The sequence below is a fragment of the Macaca nemestrina genome, chromosome 18, assembly GCF_043159975.1.
Source record: "Macaca nemestrina isolate mMacNem1 chromosome 18, mMacNem.hap1, whole genome shotgun sequence".
Lineage (NCBI taxonomy): Eukaryota > Metazoa > Chordata > Mammalia > Primates > Cercopithecidae > Macaca > Macaca nemestrina.
The window spans coordinates 20,580,626-20,605,995 of record NC_092142.1 but is presented as its reverse complement, the minus strand read 5'-3'; the positions used below and the strand labels follow the sequence as shown (position 1 = coordinate 20,605,995).

General features: G+C 37.1%; 1 protein-coding gene across 2 annotated transcripts in view; it reads right to left on the bottom strand.

Annotated features, from left to right (window-relative positions):
• The window catches only part of LOC105485053 (phospholipid-transporting ATPase ABCA3-like), a 178,404-nt gene that overhangs the window by 14,297 nt on the left and 138,737 nt on the right, over positions 1-25,370 (bottom strand). For both annotated transcript variants that reach the window (XM_071084222.1, XM_071084221.1), the window contains exons 23-26: positions 23,641-23,814; positions 17,566-17,744; positions 2,081-2,206; positions 1,652-1,846 (exon numbers count right to left, since the gene is read on the bottom strand). In XM_071084222.1, coding sequence (XP_070940323.1) covers positions 1,652-1,846; positions 2,081-2,206; positions 17,566-17,744; positions 23,641-23,814 — 674 coding nt within the window. The remainder of the gene's footprint in view (positions 1-1,651; positions 1,847-2,080; positions 2,207-17,565; positions 17,745-23,640; positions 23,815-25,370) is intronic.

Genomic DNA, 25,370 nt, shown 5'->3' with positions numbered 1-25,370 from the left:
GCTTGAAAGAGTTCCCTCAGATTTACTGAACTTTGAATCAGTCCTTGCAAAAGGCTGACATTTTGCCCATATGCCTGTTCTTTTTTAAAATATGACATTTTGTATTAACTGTCTTTTTAGTTCACAATTTAGCTTTTGCTCCTTGGTACCAGATTCACTTAAACTTTTTCTCCATTACTCACAGTCAGGAGACTGGACTGTTTTATGCCACCCTTATGTTCCCCAAGGGGACAAATGGTATGAACAAAGATAGTTAGGGGAGACCTCATGTCCCCCGACTTTTTTGCAAGGACCACCTGGCAGGAACAGATCACCTCCTGCCATCATGTATCACTCCCTCCTCTGTTTCTTTAACTCCTCCCCTTCTAGTATAAATGTGCTTGAGTTATTCACCCTATGAAATATTTTCTGTCCTTATCACAAATCTGGGTGAATTTTCATTCTTCATTTTGCCTCACAGCTAACTTTCTTCAAAGTATAATCCACATTTTTAGCTCCACTTCTGGTTACCAGATGATATGGTTTGGCTGTGTCCCCACCCAAATCTCATCTTGAATTGTAGCTCCCATAACTCCCACTTGTCATGGGAGGGACTCGGTGGGAGGTAATTGAATCACAGGGGCAGGCCTTTCCTGTGTTGTTCTTGTGATAGTGAATGCATCTCATGAGATCTGATGGTTTTAATGAGAGTTCCCCTGCACAAGCTTTCTTGCCTGTCGCCATGTGAGACATGACTTTGCTCCTCATTTGCCTTCCTCCGTGATTGTGAGGCCTCCCCAGTCATGTGAAACTGTGAGTCAATTAAATCTCTTTCCTTTATAAATTACCCAGTCTCGGGTATGTCTTTATTATCAGGATGAGAACGGACTAATAAACTAGACTACTGTTTATCCCGCAGGATGCAGACTCTGCCAACTCCATTTTCCTACTTCTATGGTGATAGTGGCTGATGTGATGAAGTGAGGAGAAATGAATTCACTATTCACGCTCTTGTTACTACCACCTACTTAACCCTAGTGCAATTGCTCTTGCCAACCCCATCAATGAAGTTCTACTTACTAAAGCCAATGTACATTATCCAGGCTTTACCTTGCCTTAGTCTTCCTGGCGTTTGACACATTTGCTAATTCTCCTATTCTTGAAATTCTCCCCACACTTAGCTTCTTTCCAAGGTTACACCCTCTCTTCCAGGTGGCATGTGTGGCCAATGACTGGCAGATGCAGAGATACAAAGGCTAGTGACCTTGCTTTACCTGGGGGACTTGTGAAAGGCCATCTTGCTGCAGAGCTCTCAGTAAGACGGAGCAAGGCCTCAGGTGCAACTGAATTGCAGGTCATCTTCTCCTTCTGCCTAGCCTTACCATTCTTACACCTTTACCATACCTTGTCTGGCATATGTTAGATGTAATGTTGAAAGAACTTGCCTTTTACTTTAACAAAGAACACAGAAGACACTCTTGTTTTAGATTCTGCTCTTACTGCTTCACTCTTCAAAAGTTTATTTCCCTCTCCAGAATCCATTGACGGCATCAACAAAATAAATATCAATACATACCATATTTCCCACCTCCCTTCCCTAGCTATCTTCCTGTTACTTGAACCTGAGTCATTCATTATGCTTCTCACATCTTAGACTGTAACAGCCTCTTACCTGTAGGATATCTTTTGTGATGCTAAAGCCATCAATCAACACATCTCCAGAGGTAGGGCTCGCTTCCCCAGTCAAAATTTGGAAAGTAGTTGTTTTTCCAGCTCCATTGAATCCAAGCAATCCAAAGCACTCCCCCTTTTGGATTGCAAGGGAGATATTTTTTACAGCCAGAATGGCTGGGCACTTAAAATATATCTTAAAAAAAAAATCCAGGAAACACAATTCAGTAAAGAATACTTACAGGTAAAGTACAATTAGTAATATCTCAGACCCCTATGGATCACTACTTGAGACAGTTTCATAATAACTCTTCTGTTCTACTGGGAGAATACATATAGAGCCCAAAGAACCACAGTGAGCCCTTGGCACCAGTGGCACACTTGTAAGTAGAAATGAAGCCAGTGTATGTTAGCCATTGAATTATATTACCTTTATGAGTTCTTTAACAAGTACTATAGAATCCAGCAACTCCTGAGGCTGCTCCAGGATTCTCTTTCTTTCGTTTTGTACATCTTCATCTTCAGATTGCCCAGATAATTCCTTGGACACTATCTCCTGTATTTTCAAAACAAAAATTATAGAGGCAGATACCCTTTAGGCATCTGTTTTAGCCTGGGTGGCTTCATAAAAGCTAAATTGAGGGATAATATTAAAAGATGTTAAAACAGAAAGTTTGAGTCATTTCTAAGAGACTTCTTGAATAGCACTTCAGCGCTCACGTATAATTTGATAAGTTGTGAGTAATGAATAATTCACTAGAGAAAGAAGAGTGAGGACCAGAGGAGAGGAAAAAGGTACTCAGATGGTAGAGAGACTATGAATTAACATGCTACGATGTGTACTTTAATACTTTGAAAGACAACTTAAAGCATTTAAAACAGAAAAACGATTTTATCACCTGGATCCTTAAGAAGAAAATCATCTCAAGAGAGTAAAAAAGCTTTTAAACATAACAGTAATGAGTTTGTAATGATAAGTGCCCTTTGAAGGGAATGGGAGCTAAGAAGTTCAGCAAGATTTAAAAGGACTTTTCCTAAGAAACTCACTGGACCCCACGGTCTATGTTTTCAAGATAAATGTTGCAGATATTAATGCTCTTTAGTCACCTTGACTAGACCAAGTAGTTTCAGGAAACTGATCCAAACATGTTAGAGCAGAAATTTGGCATAATTTTCAAGACATTTTTGTCCAGTTATTTCAGAACACATTGATTTCTGTTTTCTATAGATTAAGAAATTAGGATTACATAACTTGTTTTTTCATGAGGTGAATCAGACACCTCATGAAAAACTGAAGCCACACTGAGATCAAACAAATATGATTTGTTACAACCACAGAATGTTCAACATATAGAAAGAATAATAAGAACTGACTCTGTTTTATGAAGGAGAGAGAAAAAGTCAGTAAGACTTGATATGGAATAATTTTGAGACTTCCAGAATAACAGTTTAACAGGTCTGTACATCTGTACCCCAGTGAAACTGGTGAAAGTTATTTTAAAATATAACCACTTAAAGCCTTTAGTAATGATCCTGTCTTAGTCCATTTTCTGTTGCTTATAACAGAATACCTAAAACTGGGTAATTTATATAAAGAAAAGCAATTTATTTATTGCAATTATGGAGACTGGGTAGTCCAAAGGCATGGCTCAGCATCTGGTGAGGGCTTACTCCTGGTGGGGGCTTTCTACAGAGTCTGAAGGCAGCACAGAACATCACCTGGTGAGAGAGCTGACATACTTAATCTCATGCTAACATACTTACTCAGGTTGCTTTCCCTCTTCTTATAAAGCTACCAGTTCCACCTCCATGTTAACTCATCAATCCATTAATCAATGGATTAATCCATTCATGAAAGCAGAGCCCTCAGCATCCAATCACCTCTTAAATGCCCTACCTTTCAATACTGCCACATTGGGGGTTCTGTTCCCAACACATGAAATGTGGGAAACACATTCAAACCATAGCGGATCCTAAGGGCATACAGCAAATGAAGAAACATTTATTCAAGGAGATCTATTAGACTTGTTAAGAACAGTGAAATCCATGGTCCACATCCTCTCCTCCCTTCCCACAGGCCAGTGTGACAGAATGTTACTCTAGGCAGGTTCAGCCAAAAATATTAGACTCCCTTTTCCCCCAGCTTCCAATCAACGGCTAAGGTATATTTCTATAAGGGGAAGAAGGTTAGCATTTCTCATCCCATCCTTAGCAACCTTTTGCAGAGGTTATGTTTTGGGTAAGTATAGCTATGACTTTGGGTCTCCCTTCTTCGACTCAGCCCCTACTCATAAGGTGAAGGCTGCCTTGGGCATGAGGTGCTATACTGGGGACTGTGCCCTGGCTCATTCATAGGGAAAGGGTTTTATGCTTGGAGAGGCAAACCAAGAAGACCAGAGACTACTGTCCTCCACTGAACATCCAGCCCTGAAGCAGAAAAGCATTCCATTATCCCAGCTCAGAGGTTTTGCCCAGGGGGAGAGTTGGGCCATAAGACAGAGAACACCTCTGCTCTCCCCAATTTAATTGACTTAATTTGAAACAGAGGATGGAGGAAGTTAAAGCCTAAGGATGCTGTAAAAAACAGACCAGGTGCAGTGGCTCACACCTGTAATCCCAGCACTTTGGGAGGCCAAGGCGGGTGGATCACCTGAGGTCAGGAGTTCAAGACCAGCCTGACCAAAATGGAGAAACCCTGTCTCTACTAAAAATACAAAATTAGCTGGGCATGGTGGCACATACCTATAATCTTAGCTACTCAGGAGGCTGAGGCCGGAGAATCATATGAACCCGGGAGTGGGAGGTTGCAGTGAGCTGAGATTGCACCATTGCACTCCAGCCTGGGCAACAAGAGTGAAACTCCATCTCAAAAAAAAAAAAAAAAAAGGAAGTTTTGATGGAAAGCAATTAAGAGGTGACTGATAGCTAGCTCCATTACAGGTATAAATCAAACCATATGCTAGGTAGTTTACTGAAAAGAACCAAGGAAAAAGCTACGAAGAGCCCTCCTGGGGTAAAGATGAAGCTTAAACCCTGACTTCAAATTACCCATATAATTTAATTGGATCAGTTTTTGGAGAAATTCACACCCCAGGGCATTGTTGAAACCAATAAGAAATAAGAGATTAGTCAAGTTTAATAGCTGGATTAATATTAAACTTAGTGGAGTTTAATAGCTGGATGTAGTCATGAAAAGAGACAGTCAAGAACCCTGCAAAAATCACTGTCATCCAGGGATGACTGTGCCCATGCCCAGGTCTGCACCCTCTGAGGAACAACCTCTGAGGCTTCACACAGGAAGGGAAAGACTTCACTGAAACTGCTCAGCAAGTCACTAAACATAAACTAGCAAACAGCAACAACTCCCTTGGTGAGAATAGTACCCACGGTTACCAACCTATATTATCAAAAAAGTTCAGAGCTCAGTTAAAAAAAAATTACAACACATGCAAAAAAAATAAAAGTTTGTGTCACATAACTTTTATGTGTCACATAACACATGTGTGTTATTAGTGTCACATAACACACATTCTGTTGTGTGCAACAGAAACTGTGAAAGTGACCAGACATCAGTTGTAACAGACAAAAGCTTTAAAGTAACCATTACAAATATATTCTAAAAGTAAAGGAAACCATGCTTAAAGAAATGAAGAAAGGTATTATGGCAATGTCTTATCAAACAGAGAATAATGAGATACAGATTATTAAAAAGGAACCAAATATAGGTTCTGGAGTTGAAAAGTACAATAACTGAAATGAAAAACTCAGTAGAGGAGCTCAATAGTAGATGTGAAGAAAGAATTAGCAAACATGAAGATCGGCAGAAAGAGACAATGCAGTCTGAAGAACAAAAAGAAAACTAATGAAGAAAAACAAACAGTCTCAGGGGAATTTGGGACACCATTAGGTGTATCAATATTCCCATAATGCGTATGCCAAATAGAAAGTAGAAAAAGGAACAGAAAAGTTTTTGAAGAAGTAATGGCTAGAAACGTCCTAAATATGATGAAAAATATTAACCTACACATCAAGGGGGCTTAACGTACACCAAGCAGGATAAACACAAAGACGTCTATACATAAATATATCAGTACATTTGCTGAAAGCCAAAGACAAGGAAAAAATCTCTTGAAATAAGAAAGAGAAAAACACTCATAACCTACAAAAGAACCCCAGTAGGTTGACAACTGACTTCTTATTAGAAACAATAGAAGGCAGAAAGCAGGGGAATGACATGTACAAAGTGCTGAAAGAAAAAACAAAAACAAACAAACAGAAAACTATCCCCAAGAATCCTATGTCCAGCAGAGCTATGTTTAAACAATAAAGGCAAAATAAGGACATTACCAGATAACAATTTTAAGAAAATGTTGCTAGCTGACCTGCTTTACAGGAAATCCTAAAGGAAGTTGTTCAGTCACAAGCAATTGACCCCAGACAGAAATTTGAATCCATATTTATAAAGACATGGAATAAATATCAATAATAAATAATTATTTAATCCATGCTTATAAAGACAATTATGGAATTAAGAAATGGCATAAATGCATGTTTCTTCTCCTTTCTTCCATTAGCTGACTTAAAGAACAACTAACTGTACAAAATGATATGTATATACTTTTTTGTATGTTTGGGCCTATAACACAGAGAAATATAATATATTTGCCAATAATAGCACAAAGAAGGTGGGAGTGAGCAAATCTGTGTTCTTCTAAATAAATGACACTAGATGGTAACTCAAATACATAGGAACAAATGAAGAAAACCAGAAATGGTAAATACAATGGTTAGTATAACAAGGGCTAAAAATACATACTTGCTGTCCATTCTTCTCTTAGTTTATTTAAAAGACAAAACATTACATAAAGTAATAAGTATGATAATGTATTGCTGGGTCTATAACATGTAGATGTACTATGTATAATAATAGAAAAAAGAGGAATAATAGATAATACCGATATATAGGAATAAAGTTTTTATATCTCACTGAAATTAATTTAGCATTAAACTGAGGTAGATTTTAATAAGTTGAGTAGATTTGATAAGCGAAGCATATTGCAAGTCCTAAAACAACTACTAAGGAAATTACTCAAAAAACATAGTGAAAAAATAATTGAAAGAATTGAAATGTTACTTTATAAAATTTTCACTAATTGCAAAGGAAAGCAGCAAAGGATGAACAGAAGAACAAACAAATGATACAGAAAAAGTGTAAAATGAAAATATATCCAACTATATCAATAATGACATTAAATGTGAATGGATTAAACAATGCAAACACAAGGCAGAAACTGTCAGACTGGATTTTTAAAGCTGCAACTATATGCTGTTGTGATGGTTAATTTTACATGTCAACTTGGTTAGGCCATAACAGGCAGATATTTGGTAAAACACTAATCTAGATGTTGGTATAAAGATATTGAAACCACCTTTGCAAAAATTATAACTGAGAAAATTATGACAGTGAAAGAGATCTAACCTAACAGACTCCATCATGCTTCTAACCTCCAAGCTGTCCTGGCTCATTCCTGGGCATAGGCTGCATTAACTTTAGGAGGAACTTAGTTTGTAGTTTAACTTTAAAACAAATACAATAACAATATTTTCCCAAAACAACCCTTTTCCTGCCTGGGGACTAGACTGTCTTTGCAGGACTAACAAATTAGTTACAAGATTAGAAATCATGGTTTAGGGGTCATTTGGCTAGAGGCTGCAAGATTGTGAACCTCCCCAAATTGCTCTGTGGGTAACATGACTGATCTTAGGTTAAAACCTAAGATGCTTTGCAGACCCTGTACTCAATGGATCAGCTGGCATGACCCAGATTGATAAACTGACCCATCTGGTCTTGGCCCTCACGCAGGAGCTCACTCAGCACAAGAGGACAACTTTGACTCCCTAAGATCTCATCTCAGACCTGACCAATCAACACTCCCCACTTTCTGACCTCCTACCCACCAAGTTATCCTTAAGAATCCCAATCCCCAAGTTTTGGGGCAGACTGATTTGAGTAATAATAAAACTCCAGTCTCCCATTCAGCAAGCTCTGTGATTTAAACTATTTCTCTACTGCAATTCTCCTGTTTTGATAAATCAGCTCGGTCTTGGCTGTGGGAAAGGAGAACTCGTTGGGTGGTTACAATATTTTAAAATCTTCCCTGGGTCTCCAGCCTGCTAGCCTACCCTTCAGATTTTAAACATAACAGCATCCACAATCATGTGAGCCAATTTCTTAAAATCTCAATCTCAATCAATCTCTCTCTCTCTGATAGTCCATGACTGATGTGGCAACAAAGATCTGAAACCACTGGACACTCATAATCAAATTCTTACAAGAGGCAAGATACTGGGTGACCATGTATCCATATGTATGATACTGGTCAATGTATGATTTTTGTCAAACTAACAAGCATAATGAGATTAGCTAGATGCTTCTAATTTTGCAGGACAAACTAGGGAAAGAAAAGGATAAGCTTAGGGATTCAAATTTCCAGATGAAGGGCTACATAAATGTCCTTAAATGTCTACGTCTGTCAAGAAAGAGACTCATACAGCCACAGCGCTAAGATTGCTAAAAAAAAAAATCCCACAGCCTCATTCTGTGGGTGGCTGAATTACAACACAAATTGAATTCCCAACTTTGCAGAGTAACTACCATTAAAGTGAAGGCATTGCTTAGGAAGGAATGATATCCTGAAGACTAGAATGTGGACAAATGAGAAGATTCTGATGAAGCTGGGAACGATGAACTCCTACATTCTTATGAGACTTGTTTGCCAGTAGAAGCAGGTTCTCTATACCTATGTAAAAAAATTAACACTACTGCAGGGCGCGATGGCTCACGCCTGTAATCCCAGCATTTTGGGAGGTCGAGTCAGGTGGATCACGAGGTCAGGAGATTGGGACCATCCTGGCCAACATGGTGAAACCTTGTCTCTACTAAAAATACAAAAATTAGCTGTGTGTGGTGGCAAGCACCTATAGTCCCAGCTACTCAGGAGCCTGAGGCAGGAGAATCACTTGAACCCAGGAGGTGGAGGTTGCAGTGAACTGAGATCACACCACTGCACTCCAGCCTGGTGACAGAATGAGACTCCATCTAAAAAAAAAAAAAAAAAAAATTAACACTGCTTTGTCTAAGAAAACTATAATGGCCTCCCCTGAAGTAGATGTCTTGCAAAACATTGCTGATTCTTCTCAGGACCCGCCTCCATACCTTTTTGGTTTTAGAGCCATAACTAGAGTTATTTCTACCAGGCCCCTAAAGGTGAGGTACAAAGTGTGACTTATGAGTAGCTATGCTACACTCCAAAAGAACCACAGCACCAGTCAGGTCCCCATATCCTCCAGACTCCAAGTACTTAAGTACTTACAGTACTGAGCCTCCAGTCCTGCCCGGACACCAGGACAGATACCAAAGTCCCAGGATCCAGGCCATATTTTGTCCCCGGAGCACCCCACCATTCACAGTGTGGAGCTGGCTCCCACAGCCCTACACCTCAGGACTTCCCCAACACCAGGCTGACCTTCATAGCCCTAGTCATCAAGTTGGTACTCACAGACTGAGCCTTCAGGCCTTACTCGGTGGATACAGGCCACAGATGGGGCACAGAGCAGCCCCTGTGGTCGCAGGCTCCAGTCCAGTGAAACAGACTTGATCTCCACAAAGAACCTAAGCTATGGACCAGTCTCCAAAGCAGTCTCCAAACCACTCTAATACCAGGTCAGCCCTACAGATTCAGGCTCCAGGCCTATCTCAGGGCCAGGACAGTGCCAGTGGCCCTGGGCTCTGAACCATACCCAGAACTTGGCTGACTCCCATAGTCATAAGTTCCAGGCCAGATCCAGTGGCTCCAGGTACTAGGCCAGCATCCATGATCTTAGAACTCAGACCAGCGCCCATGGAACCAGGCTCCATGCTGGCTCTAGCACCAGGCTGGCTTCACCTTTCAGGATGGCCCTTATGGTCCCATGCTCTAGCAGACCCTGGGTTCAATCTTTTCCCAGTAGACCTAATAACCTGGACCACCAGGGGATACAGGCTTCAGGACCAACCTTATGGTCCCAGGCACCATACCTACCTAGCTGCTATCCCTGGCAAAAGAACAGCTTGCCCAAAGACTCCAGCAGCAAATCTGTACTTGAAACAGTCTGCTCAGAATCTCGGAACAGCTGACAGGTAAAAGGTTTTCCTGGAAAAAGCCAATCTACAAAAATTGGAATTAGTTTCTACTTATTCAAATGTGCATACATCAAAGTAAGGCAAAAACAAAAACAAAAACAAAAACAAACAAACAAACAAAAACATAAAGAACAAAGGAGATCATAATGCCACCAACACCAAAACAAAAAAACACAAGTCTCTCCCAGGAGCTGACACTCTTCAAAATGATACACAAATAGTCTGACAAAGAATTCAAAATAATCATTTTAAGGAATGTCAAACATACTTCAAGAAAATATAATAACAACAATGAACAAGTCAATTAAATCAGGTAAACAATAATGACTCAAATGAGAAATTTAACAGAGAGACTGAAATTATTTTTTAAAAAAATCTAACAAAAATTCTGGAGCTGAAAAATACAACAAATTTGAGATAAAAATTGCAGTAGAGAGCAGGAACAGAAGACTTGATCAAGCAAAAGAATGAATCTGTAATTCATTTGAACATGCAGACAAGTTATTTGAAAACAGACAGAAAAGGAAAAGGATTAAAAATAATGAAAAAGAATAAAGAAATCTTATGGGATTTATTAGATAGCATCAAAAGAGCAAATACGAGTTAGCGAAGGAGAAGAAAAATGTAAATGGTTAGACAGTTTGTTTAAAGAAATAATAGCAGAATACTTTACAAATTTGGGGAAAGTTATACATTTCCAGGTACAGGAGGGTCAAATATGTTCAATCAGATTAAATTTAAACAATACTACACCAAGACATATGAAAATCAAATTGTCAAAAGTCAAGTACAAAAAGAGGATCTTGAAAGTGGCAAGAGAAAAAAGCAAATAACATATATAAAGGAGATCCAATAAGGCTAGCAGCGAATTTCTCAACAGAGATCTAACAAACCAGAAGAGAGTAGGATGATGTATTTAAAGTGCTCAAGGGAAAACAAAACTGTCATTCAAGAATCCTATACCCTGCAAACTTGTCATTCATAAATGGAGAGATAAAGGCTTTCCCAGGAAACAAAATCTAAGGGATTTCATTACTACCAGACCTCAAGATTGTGATTACTTACAAGAGATGCTAATAAAATTTTTTCAAGATGAAAGAAGAGGGTGCTAATGAGTAACAGAAAAACATATGAAAATATGAAACTCACTGGTAAAAGTAAGCATACAGTCAAATGCAGAATACTCCAATATTGTAATGGCGGTATGAATTACTTCTAACTTTAGTATAAAAGTTAAAAGACAAAATGTGGTATGTTCTTAAAGGACATATAATATAACGGAAAGTAAACTGTAACATTACAAATTTTAAATGTGGAAAGAGAAAGAGTAAAATTGTGGAATTTTAAAATGTGATCAAAATTGAGTTACTATCACCTTAAAGTAGCCTACTATAACTATAAAAATTTCTTGGGAAGCCTTATGGTACATGCAAAACAACAAAGCAGATAAAAAGAGATAGAAAATAAAGACTTAAAGCATACCAGTAGAGAAAATTATTTAATCAATAAGGTGATTGCAAGAGACAGAAAAAAGGAACAAAGGATCTACAAAATAATCATAAAACAACAAAATGAAGGTAGTTACCCATCAATAATTATGTTCAATTTAAATGAATTAAATTCTCCAATCAAAAGATACAGAGTAGCTGAAATATATGCTATCTACAAGGACTCATTTCACCTGTAAGGACATACCTAGACTGAAAATGAAGGGATAAAAATAATATTTTATACAAATGGAAACCAAAAAAAAAAAAAAAGAGCAGGAGTAGCTATGCTTAGATGAAATAAGTTTTAAGTCAAAAATTGTAAAACTAGACAAAGAAGGTCATTATATCATGATAAAGGAGACAATTCATCAAGAGGATGTAGCAATTATAAACATACATGCACCCAACTTCAGATCACATAAATATATAAAGCAAGTATTAATAGATCTGAAGGGAGAGATAGACAGTAATACAAGAATAGGAAAGTAGGAAAATTCAATACCATACTTAAATAGCAACTCATACGTTCAGAAAATGAATACAGAAACATTGGACTTAAGCAACATTTTAGACCAAGTGGAACTAATAGACATATGTAGTACATTTGATCCAACACCAGTAGAATACAAATTCTTCTATAGTGTGCCCAGAACATTCTCCAGGAGAGTTCATGTTAGGCTATAGTACACATCTTAACACATTTCAAAAGACTGAGATCATACCAAGTATCTTTTCTGATCACAATGATATCAGACTAGCAATCAATAACATGAGTAATTTTGGAAACTTCACAAATACATAAAAATCAAACAATATACTTCCAAATAATGAGTTAAAGAACAAATTAAAAGGGAAGTTTAAATCTTGAGATAAATGAAAGTGGAAACACAACATAACAAAACATAGATGCAAAAGTTCTCAACAAAATACTAGCACAAATAGTATTTCTCACAAAATACTAGCAATGTGATTGAGTTCTCAATCAAACTCAATAGCACATCAAAAGGATCATTTACCATACCAAGTGGCATTTATACCAAGAATACAAGGATGGTTTAACATAACAGAAATCTATAAATGTGATACCACATTAATCGAAGAAAGGACAAAAACATATGATTCATATGAATAAATGCAGAAAAAACATTTGACAAAATTTAACATCCTTTATGATGAAAAGACTCTCAACACATTAGGTATTAAAAGAATGTACCTCAACACAATAAAGGCCATATATGACACACCTACATCAAACATCATACTCAATGGAGAAAAATTGAGAGCTTTTTCTCTAAGATCAGGAATAAGGCAACGATGTCCATTCTTGCCACTTTTATTCTGCATAGTCCTGAAAGTCCTAGTTAGAGCAATTAGGCAAGAAAAAGAAATAAAAGTTATCCAAATTGAAAAGGAGTAAATTGAATTGTCCCTATTTGCAGATGCCATGACCCTAGAAATAGAAAACCCTAAATATTTCACCAAAAATATGTTAGAACTAACAAATGAATTTAATAAATTTGTGGGATACAAAATCAACATTCAAAAATCAATATTTCTATTCACTAATAACTACCTATCAAAAAATCCAAAAACCAATCTCATTCACAGTAGCATAATAATACTTAGCAATAAATTTAATGAAAGAGCTGAAAGGTCTGCAAACCGAAAACTATAAAACAGTGACTAAATATTTTGTAGAAGACAAAATCAATGGAAGATATCCTGAGTTCATGGATTGGAAAATTTAATATTGTTAAAATATTTATGTCATCCAAAGTAGTCTGCAGATTCAATGCCATCCCTATCAAAATTCCAATGGCCCTTACCACAGAAATAGAAAAGACAATTCTCAGATTCATATGAAACCCCAAAATACCTCCAAATAGCCAAATAAATCTTGAGCACATAAGAACAAAACTCCAGGCATCACACAACTTGATATCAAAATCTACCACAAAGTAACAGTAGTCAAAGCAATGCAGTACTGGTACAAAAGCAGACATACAGAATAACAGAAGAGAACAGAAAGCCCAGAGATAAAATCATGCATTTAAGGTCAAATATATTCAGCAAAGGTGCCCAAAAGACACAGCGAGGAAGACAGTTTCCTTAATAAATGCTATTGGGAAATTTGAAGATCCACATGCAAAAGAATGAAGTTGGACCCTTATCTCACTCAATAGAAAAAAAATGAACTCAAAGTGGATTAGAGACTTAAACTTAAGGCCTGAAACTGCAAAATTCCTAGAGGAAAATACAGGGTAAGAGCTTCTTTACATTGGTCTGGCAAAGGTTTTTTTCAAATAATCCACAAAGCACATGCAACAAAAGCAAAAATAGACAAATAAAATTGCATGAAACTAAAAAGTTTCAGCAGAGTAAAATAAACAATAGAGTGAGGAGACAGCCTATGGATTGGGAGAATATATCTGCAAACCATTTATCTCATAAGGGATTAATATCCAAAATATATAAACAATTACAACAACAGAATAGTAAGAAAACAAATAATCTGATTTAAAAATGGCAAAAGACCTGAACAGACATTTTTTGAAACAAGACATATGAATGGTTGAACATGCAAAAGATGTTCAAAACCCCCAACGCTGACACCGCCACCGGCGCAAACGTGCAGACATTGGCAACCCCACGCCCTGGTGCCACCCCACTGCTGCTACAAATGCGCACAAGGATGTTGGCAGCCTCATCCACCCTGTGCTGCCAATGCTGCCTTTGGGAGCACAAGCACCACGGAGGCCAACAGCGCCATGCTCACCAGTGCCCCACTCTCGCCATCACTGTTGCAAGCATGAGTGTGAGCACCAACACTGGAACCCCCCAATCCCAGCCCTCACCGCCAGCACCCCGCCCTTGCCACACCACCACTGTAACTTGTGAAAGTTCAGCAGGTATGCGGCAGCCTTGCTTCTGACAGTACCCCAATCAGCTGAGGCGTGTGCACCTCGCTGTACCGCTGTGGCTGCTGGCACAGGCAAGCAAGCAAGGATCCTGCTGCCGCTGCCCCAGTGAAGTGCTTTGGCCCACGCCACTCCTTGGAGTGTTCCGGCCAGTGAATTGGGACCACTTCAGCCCCTCCAGTGCAGCAGATTCCTAACTTCCAGGGGCCAGAGAACAAAGCTATGGGCCCAGGACCAACTCCTCAGAGATAGAGCATGCAGCCCAAGAGTGCTGAGCTGCGACGTAGCCCCCTAAAGTCTTCCAGAAACAAAGCAGTCAACTGAACCTACTTTATACCACAATCAAATCCCCAAGGGCATAAAAAAAGATACAAGCAAAAAACAAACAAACAAAAAACACAAAAAACCAACCCATCCAAAGGACAGCAATTTCAAATATTGAAGGAACACAAGCCCACACAGATGAGAAAGAACCAGTGCAAGAACTCTGGCAACTCAACAAGCCAGAGTATCTTCTTACCTCCGAACAACCACACTAGTTCCCCAGCAGTGATGGTTCATACCCAGGCTGAAATGGCTGAAATGACAGAAATAGAAATCAGAATATGGATAGGAACAAAGATGATCAAAATTTAGGAGAAAGTAAAAACCCAATCCAAGGACTCTAAGGAATACAATAAAACAATACAAGAGATGAAAGATGAAGTGGCCATTTTAAGAAAGAATCAAACTGATCTTATAGTGCTGAAAAACTCACGTCAAGAATTCTATAGCACAAACTTCAAGAATTCTATAATACAACTGCAAGGATTAACAGCAGAATCAAGCAAGCTGAGGAAAGAAGCTCACCTCAAAGACCAGTTCTCTGAAATAACTGAGTCAGACAAAATAAAGAAGAAACAACAAAGAAGAATGAACCAAACCTGAGAAATATGGAATTATGTAATGAAATAAAATCTATGACTTACTGCTGTCACTGAAACAGGGAGAGAAAGCAAGAAACTTGGAAAATATATTTCAGGATATCATCCATGAAAATTTCCCAAACCTCACTAGAGACACCAACATCAAATTCAGGAAAAGCAAAGAACCCCTATGAGATACTATACAAGATAACCATCCTCAAGACACATATTCGTCAGATTTCTCAAGGTCAAAATGAAAGAAAAAATGTTAAAGGCAGCTAGAGAGAAGGAACAGATCACCCACAAAGAGAACCCCATCAGGCTAACAGTAGATCTCTCCGTGGAAACCCTACAAGCCAGAAGAGATTGGGGGCCTATATTCAGCATTGGTAAAGAAAAGAAATTCCAACCATCAATTTCATATTCAGCCTAAGTTTCATAAGCAAAGGAGAAATAAGATCCTTTTGAGACAAGCAAATGCTAAGGGAATTCATTGCCACCAGACCTGCCTCACAAGAGGTCATGAAGGGAGTGCTAAATATGGAAAGGAAAGACCATCACAAAAACACACTTAGGTAAAAGAGCCTTGACACTATAAAGCAACTCTACAATCAAGTCTACATAACAACCAGCCAATGACATGATGATAGGATCACGTTCGCATATATCAGTATTAACCTTGAATATAAATAAGCTAAATACCCCAATTAAAAGGCACAGGGTGGCAAGTTGGATGAAGAAACAGGACTCAGCTGTATGCTATACTCAAGAAATCCATCTCACATGCAGTGATACTTACAGGCTTAAAGTAAAGAGATGGAGAAAAAGCTAAGCAAATGGAAAACAGAAAAAAAGAAGGGTTGCTATTCTAATTTCACACAAAACAGATTTTAAACCAACAAAGATCAAAAAAGACAAAGAAGGGCATTACATAATGTCAAAGGGTTCAATTCAACATGAAGACCTAACTATCCTAAATATGTATGCACCCAACACAGGAACACCCAGATTCATAAAGCAAATTCTTGGAGACCACAAAGAGGCTTAAATAACCACACAATAATAGTTGGAGACTTCAACACCTCACTGACAGTATTAGACAAATCATGGAGGCAAAATATTAACAAAGATATTCAGGACCTGAACTCGACATTGACCATATGAATCTAAATGACACCCACAGAACTCTCTACTCAAAAACAGAACACACATTCTTCTTATCTGTGCATAGCACATACTCTAAAATTGACCACACAACCAGCCATAAAACAGTCTTTAACATATTATAAAAAAAACCCCACAAAATCATACCAACCACACTTTTGGACCATAGTGCAATAAAAATAGATATCAATATGAAGAAGATTGCTCAAAACCTTACAATTAAATGAAAATTAAATAATCTGCTCCTGAACGACTTTGTGTAAACAATGAAATTAAGGCAGTAATAAAAATCAGAAAAAGATACATAAAAAAAGAAAGAAGACAACAGACCAATATCCCTGATGAATACTGATACAAGAATTCTCAACAAAATACTAGCAAACTGAATTCAACAATACATTACAAAGATAATTTTATCATGTCCAAGTAGGATTTCTCCCAGGGATGCAAGGATGGTTTAAGATACAGAAACCAATCAATGTGGTACATCATATCAACATAATGAAGGACAAAAACTATATAATCATTTCAATTGATGCTGAAAAAACATTTGATAAAATTCAACATCCATTCATGATAAAAACCCTAAAAAATGAGTATAGAAGGAACGTACCTCAACATAATAAAAGCCGTACGTGACAGACCCATAGCAGGCATGCTATTCACAATACCCAAGATTCTAAAGTAACCTAACTACCCATCAATGAATGAATGGATAAACAAAATATGATACTTATGCACAATGGAGTACTTTTCAGCCATGAAAAAGAATTAGATTATCAGTGAAATAGAAAATAGTCAGCATTAGAGAAAATTCATAAAGACAAAATCTGGACCTTTGAAATGACCAACAAAAAGAATGCAATTTAGTGGAGGTAATTCTATCTCAATATAGGTTAAGAAAATACAATCTCGTCAGCACCCATCAACTCGTCATTTATATCAGGTATAACTCCCAATGCAATCCCTCCCCCCTCCCCCCTCCCCATGATAGGCCCCAGTGTGTGTATGCACATGTACCCTAGAACTTAAAGTATAATAATAATAAATAAATTAAAAAAAAAAAAAAGAAAATACAATCTTGTAGACACAGATTTTTCTTTCATCAAATAACTTCCAAGCTTCCTGAGTAGCTGGGACCATAGAAGCATGCCACCAGGCTGGCTAAGGTAACAGTATATAGATACATACCTCTCAGACCTAATTTTCAATTCTCTTAGAGTTGTTTTTAAATTATTCCACACTTGAGTACTTACTTTCCTGTATCGCTTGTAGATACCAAAGTAAATGTATTGATTGAGGAATGTTCTTAGTCTCCATGAAGTAGTCTCCCAAAAGAAAATCAACACAAGGAAAATAAAGCCTGCAGTACTCATGTCAATCAAATACTTTCCAATCATAGGCTCTTTCAAAGAATAAATATTCTTCTCAGTATCTGAAATTGGCAAAAAAGAAAATGCAAGACAGCTAATCTTAGTGCACAACATTGATACTATGAATGAACAAGAACTCGGAAAACAACAAAGAAAAAATATAGTATAAAATCAAATATTAGACTAAATTGAGACAAGGTATTTAGTGTGAGAAGTACTTATCCTGCTACAAAAATGCCATTTGAACAATAAATTTTGAAGATCACCTTCATTAACATAATGCATGGTAATTAAGTAAGCATATGTATATTAATATATTTATTTATATGTCTAATAATCATTGCTTACTATGAACAATATATCCCAAATCCTTTCAGAAATGTGAAATCTCAAGTTGCTAATTAGAAGAAAGCTTTAAAGTACAAATACTCTTGGAAAAGAAGACACACTCGCTTTTAAACAATGTAAAACTGACCATTAGCTGACACTTGTAAAACTTTCTTGGAAAGTTCATGAATAAAAGGCACAGAATTCATGTTATAAGAAAATGATAGCCTGGCACAGTGGCTCACGCCTGTAATACCAACAATTTGGGAGGCCGAGGCATGCGGATCACCTGAGGTCAGGGCTTTGAGACCAGCCTGGACAACATGGTGAAACCTCGTCCCTACTAAAAATACAAAAATTAGCCAGGTGTGGTGGCTGGCACCTGTAATCCTGGCTACTTGGGAGGCTGAGGCAGGAGAATCACTTGAACCCGGGAGGCAGAGGTTGCAGTGAGCTGAGATAGGGCCATTGCACTCCAGACTGGATGACAGAGCAAGACTCCATCTCAAAAAAAAAAAAAAAAAAAAAAATCCTGTTATAAGAAAATTATAAACTCTCCTCTCCTTGTTTTAAAAAAGGATATTTTAGAATAGTTTTAGATTTACAGAAAAATTGTAAAGAGAGTAGAGAGCTCCATATATCTGGTACCCAGTATCTCTAATAACATATACTAGTAAGATACATGTTACAATTAATGAACATTAATACATTATTATAACTAACGTACCTAATTTATTCAGATTTCCTAGTTTTTAAAATATAATGTCCTTTTTCTGTTCCATGCTCCAATCCAGATACCACATTACATTTAATAGCCATGTCTTTTAGGTTCCTCTTGGCTGTGATAGTTTCTTGGATTTTTCTTATTTTTAATGGCATTGACATTTTTGAGGAGTACTGGGGGTCAGGTATTTTGTAGAATACGATCTGGGAGACCCTCAATTGGGATCTATATGAGGTTTTTTTCATGATTAGAATGAGGTTATGGGTTTTTGGAAGGAATACCGCAAAGGTAAAATTCAATCTTTATCATATTTAAAAGGAGAGCTCCATACACTCAAAGCGAATTATTTACTGCTGACGTTGCTCTTGGTCACTTGATTGAGGTGGTGTTTTTCAGTTTTCTCTGCTATAAAGTTTTTCCTTTCTTCTCCCTTTATATACTAGAAATTATATATTTGAATTCGGATAGATATATTTGAACATCATTTAAATAGATGTCAAACTAAATATCAGAATTACTTTAATAAATCAAAATAGACTTACAGATATTATTTGTTATATTTTGGGTTATAATCCAGTACTACCTTATTTTGTTGCTCAAACTGTTCTAGTTTTGGCCACTGAACTCTCCCTTTTTCGGAATCACATTTTATAAGTCTTTGTCATTGATGTATAGAAATGCAATTGAATTTTATGTTTGTATTTATTCTGAGTTCAGCAACCACATTAATTATTATAGAATCTAATAGTTCATTAGGGGATTATTTCAGATTTCTGGGTAGACCATTATATCTACTATTATTTCATCTTTTACATTTCTCATACTTTAGAATTATGTTTTAAAAATACTTGACTCATATCAAAGACTATATGGTATAATATTTATGCATATATATATATATATTTTTTTTTTTTTGAGACCGAGTCTCACTCTATCACCCAGGCTGGAGTGCAGTAGCACGATCTTGGCTCACTGCAACCTCTGCCTTCCAGGTTCAAGCGATTCTCCTGTCTCAGCCTCTTGAATAGCTGGGTGCATGCCTCCACACCCGGCTAATTTTTGTATTTTTAGTAGAGACAGAGTTTCACCACATTGGCCAGGGTGGTCTCGAACACCTGACCTAAAGTAATCTGCCCACCTCGGCCTCCTAAAGTGCTAGGATTACAGGCATGAGCCACGGCACCTGGCCTTATTTATAAATTTTAAGAATAATATCATAATGGCATCTATAAGCCAAGCCTCTAAATGAAAAGTTTACAAATATTGTAAACAGAATACTTATGTGATCCTTCACTTTTCTATTCTCCATAGGTAACTGCTATGATGAATTGTGTTCTGATTTCCTGTGTTAATTACATACAAGTTGATCTTTACATGTATGCACTACCAATAATTTCTAAATTTGAGCTTTATAAAAACAGTATCATACTCATATAGTTGTCTGAAGCCCATTTTCTCCTTATTTCTAAAATTCTCAAACATAAAGTGAAATCGAAATAATAGTAATAAAATAAACACTGTTCCCTCTGCATAGTATCAACATTGCTAACATTTTGACACATTTTCTGCCCCCACCATAGGTGTATTCGTAAGTATGATGCCTTTGTGTTTTTTAAAGGTTATTTTGTCATGTGCACTGTTTTTATTCCTTTTTGTCCTCCTTTCATACTTTGTATAAATGTATCCTACCTCTTTCTGGTGTGAACTGTGAATTCTCATGGACCATCAAAAACAGTAATTCTATGAAATGGTGATAACGGTTTGAGAAGATGACACGGTTGCTTGGTTTATGACAGCTATTTCTGTTGGTAGAGTGAAATATAGTTTCTTTACATGTAAATGTCTTTTTACTGGGGAGGGTGTGATGGGGTGGTGGTGGTAGTGTGGATACAGTTTTCTGATTTCCTGATAGCCTTTTGGTTCTTCGGGACCCTTAACTTATGCTGTATGTTTCCTTCTTTCTACATCTCAAGTCTCCAAGGGACAATTCTATCTTCCAAATTGTCCTGACTTTTCCCAGAAATTTTGTCTTCCCAAGAATGACAATCTTCCAAAAGTAATGAGACATCAAATCACAGATGTTAGAAGCTTAGAGCATCTAAGTAGAAAAAATGCCAATCCCTCCAAGCACACTAAGATACATTCTAGTCACAAAAAGAATGCAGAGTGACAATAAACAATCTAAGGGCTCATCTTGTGATATTAGAGAATTAATCCCCCAAATTTAGAATGTAGAAGAAGAAAATAATGTAGAAAATAAATTTTTAAAAATGCAATAAAAAATCAAGAAAATTGAAAACTTATTTTTTGAAGACTAACAAGTTGATAAACTTCTTTTAAGACTGTTTAAAAAAACACAAGTGGCAAAAATTAGACAGAAATGAAAATGGAGACATCATTATTAATCCTACAGATGTTAAAAAGACCATAAGGAAGGCCGGGCGCGGTGGCTCAAGCCTGTAATCCCAGCACTTTGGGAGGCCGAGACGGGCGGATCACGACGTCAGGAGTTTGAGACCATCCTGGCTAACACGGTGAAACCCCGTCTCTACTAAAAAAATACAAAAAACTAGCCGGGCGAGGTGGTGGGCGCCTGTAGTCCCAGCTACTCGGGAGGCTGAGGCAGGAGAATGGCGTAAAAACCCGGGAGGCGGAGCTTGCAATGAGCTGAGATCCGGCCACTGCACTCCAGCCTGGGCGACACAGCAAGACTCCGTCTCAAAAAAAAAAAAAAAAAAAAAAAAAAAGACCATAAGGTATTGTGAATAAATGTATTCCAATAAACTGGAAAATTTAGATGGAGTGAAAAGGTCCTGTAAAACTCAACTAACAACTCCTCACCCAGATTATTAATAAGATACCCAAATAATTCTCACTTAGAAATGTGAACAATTAAAAACCTCCCCAAAGGACAATCTCCATGCATAATTAACTTCACATATGAATTACACCCTATTTAAGAGGAAATAACACCAAACATTTAAGAAGATACGTTGGTAGATACACAAAATCTTTGAGCAAATAAAAAATAGGAAGCACTTCTTACTTTATTTTTTATTTTATAAAGTTTATTTATTTATTTTTTTGAGATGGAGTCTCACTCTGTTGCCCAGGCTGGAGTGCAGTGGGATGATCTCGGCTCACTGCAACCTCCGCCTTCCACGTTCAAGCGATAGTTGTGCCTCAGCTTCCCAAGTAGCTGGGATTACAGGCGTGCAACACGACGCCCAGCTAATTTTTGTATTTTTAGTAGAGACAGGATTTCACCATGTTGGCCAGGCTGGACTCAAACTCCTGACCTCAGGTGATCCACCTGCCTTGGTCTCCCAAAGTGCTGGAATTACAGGCATGAGCCACCATGCCCATTCTGTTTAATTTTTATACCAAAGGTTGGTAAGTATTTCACTAAAAATTCCCAATAATTTTAGGTTAATCTTTTTAATAGACATAGACACAAGAATCCTTAATTAATATTAGTGAACTTAATCCACAATATATAACATTTAATATATCACAATAATGCTTGCTTTACCTAATTTATTACTTGATTTGTTATCATGTACCATTGCAAATTCAGCTTGTATAATTCACCATGTAGTTCAATGGAATAAATATGTCATTCAAGAGAACAAAGAAGAAAAGTTCAACAGAAGCAGTAAAAAACACCTGTTAAGATTGAACATGTATTCATAATTAAATAAACTAAACACAGAATAGAAAGAAACTTCTCGATTCTGATAAAAGGTTTCTATAGAAAACATCATTCTTGATAGTAAAATATTATAATGTTATCTTTTAAATTGAAACGAAACTGAAGGTCTATGATGACCAATTTGATTAAATTTGAACTACGTGTCTTTGACAAAGCAGGGAGTCAAGAACAAAAAATAAGTGTACATGGATTGGAAAATAAATACGTTATTAGCAGCTGCTTTGAATACATCCATTAAAATAAAAAATATACACCTAAATTATTAAAATAATTTTACAAGTTCAATAATATACAGAAAATGAAATTTTCAACTGTATTTCTCTATATCAGCAACAAACAAAAATGACATTCAAAAAGTCATATCATTTATAATAGCATCAAAAGATACATAGGAATAAAATGAGCAACATAGTTGCAACACTTTTAAACTAATAACCACTAAACAGTATTAAATAAAAACGGTGAAGACAGAACAAATCCTTCCTTATGGGAATGCATTATGCAGTGGAAGAAAAAAACTTTGAATCCCAGTCTGGACCATAAGAGCTGTATGACACACAGTCATTTTCCTCAAATGAGTATAAAAACAGGTAACTTGAGATTGTTGTGAAGACTTACAATAACGCGGGTAGAGTTAGTACATGGTTGATTATTAGTACTTCTTATTGTATATCTGAAGACCACTTTAAACTTACCCTGGATTTGCTTTTGAGGCTTTATTATATTTATTTGTTTTGGTTTGGTTTTTTGAGATGGAGTCTGGCTGTTGCCCAGGATGGAGTGCAGTGGCACGATCTTGGCTCACTGCAACCTCTGCCTCCTGGGTTCAAGAGATTCTCCTGCCTCAGCCTCCTGAGTAGCTGAGATTACAGGTGTGCACCATCATGCCCGGCTAATATTTGTATTTTTAGTAGAGACGGGGTTTCTCTATGTTGGCCAGGCTGCTCTCGAACTCCTGACCTCAGGTGATCCGCCCACCTTGACCTCCCAAAGTGCTGGGATTACAGGCGTGAACCACCGCACCCAGACTGAGGCTTTATTCTATTTAAGGAGGTTTTTTCCAGCGTTGTAAAAGGACTTATGTACCAAACATGTGTCCTGACGCTCTCTGATGAAGGAAGGGCAGATTCCCCACATGTTTTACAGCATGAACCTGAAGCTAATTTCCTAGACTTAGGGACCCTGAGGTACTTACTTGCTTTGCTACAATTTAGGTGGACAGGATGCTTCTTTAAGGTGGTGCACAATATCTTCACGTCGTAGATAGTTGTATACTGACTAACGCACTTTGCAAGGTTGTAATTGGGAAAGAGCAGCAATGAATTACGTACGACGGTTCTGGTGGTGTTTGAGATGTTGGTTAGCTTTTCTGAAAAGATAAGATTAGGTTATATTACGGGAAATCAACTATCCCCAGGACAACAAATCCTCCAGTGATGATCAAATCAAGCTCAGAAAATTGAAAACCAGACGATTATCTTTGAAGAACATTCCAGTGGCTGTCTGGAGTGGCCACTGCCATCAGTGACAAAGTTTGTGCTGATGATTATAGAATTCTGAAGTATTTTTGGTGAAGTGGGTATCCATATAAGTCTTCCTGGCACTTGATAGGGTCAGGAAGTCACTAGTGGCTATTTTTCAACACTTCTAACATGAATTGATTAAGGGAGTAAAGTACAGCCAGGAGATAGAGGCTAGAATTCAACAGTAGAGAATGGATAGGGCAAATTCTGAAACATTTGAGCGTTCAAGAAAATTTCAAAGAAACAAGCTGATAAGTTAATTAATGTCTTTCCAAAGAACGAAGTGCATATAAGTAATTAGAGACTAAGTTCCTGGGGATATGAACATGTTTAATTTAGGAATTTCCAGTGTAGAATTTTGATAATGCATTCATACATTTGGGAAGAGGACAAAAGACAGGTCTAAACAAAAAGTTCTCATAAAACACTTTGAGCAGGGAGAGATGGCCAAGACGTGAACCCTCAAACGCTAAAATTATGGCAAGTCGATCTTAACTTGATATGAGTCCTAAGTAGATCTTAACTTGATATAGAGAAAAATAATTGACACAGAATGAATAATTCTGGATATTGGCTTTTTGTACAGATGCAAAAAATATCAAGGGCTAACCCTATAGACTAGCACTGTCCAATAGAACTTTACATCATTATGGAAATACCCTATAAATCCTCTCTAAAGAATTCTAGGGAGGACCATATTTAATACATGCTTCTTTGGCTTGCCTCGGCACATCTGTTCTTATACTTCGGTAACACTTCCTCAGATTTTATAGCATTTTTGACTAATGGTAGTTTATTTTCAGTCTATACACACTTTAATAACTTTTCTATATTACAGAATGGAATTAAGACTGATGTATAATGTTTAACAGAAGTGGCAATAGCTGTCATCCTCATCTAGTTCCCCATTTTTAAAGGAAATGCTTTTGAAGAGCCAGTACTGCATACTATATTTGCTATAGGTCTCTGTACATGCATATGTCCATTATAAAGCTCAGCAACTTTTCTTCCTCTTAATCCTTGTTTACTAAATTTTTTTTTTTTACTATGTAGCAACGATCTATTTGTATTTATTAAGATTTTTATGTTTCCTCATTAATCCCTTAAAATGGGAATTTTGTTGATAGATATTTTAATATAAAAGTAAACTTCCTAGATTCAATTTGCTAATATTTTGTTCAGAATTTTTTGAATCTATATTCATGGATGAGAATAGTTTGTGATGATTTTGCCAGGTTATGGCATGGGGCTTTTGCTCATCTCATAGGAGGAGTTAAGAAGCAGCATCTTATGTTTTTATGTGCTAACTGGAAGGATATATAGAACTCAGTAGTAAAGCCATCTAGGCCTTGTGCTTTCTTTGTAGAAATAATTATAACTATTAATTTAATTACTTGAATAC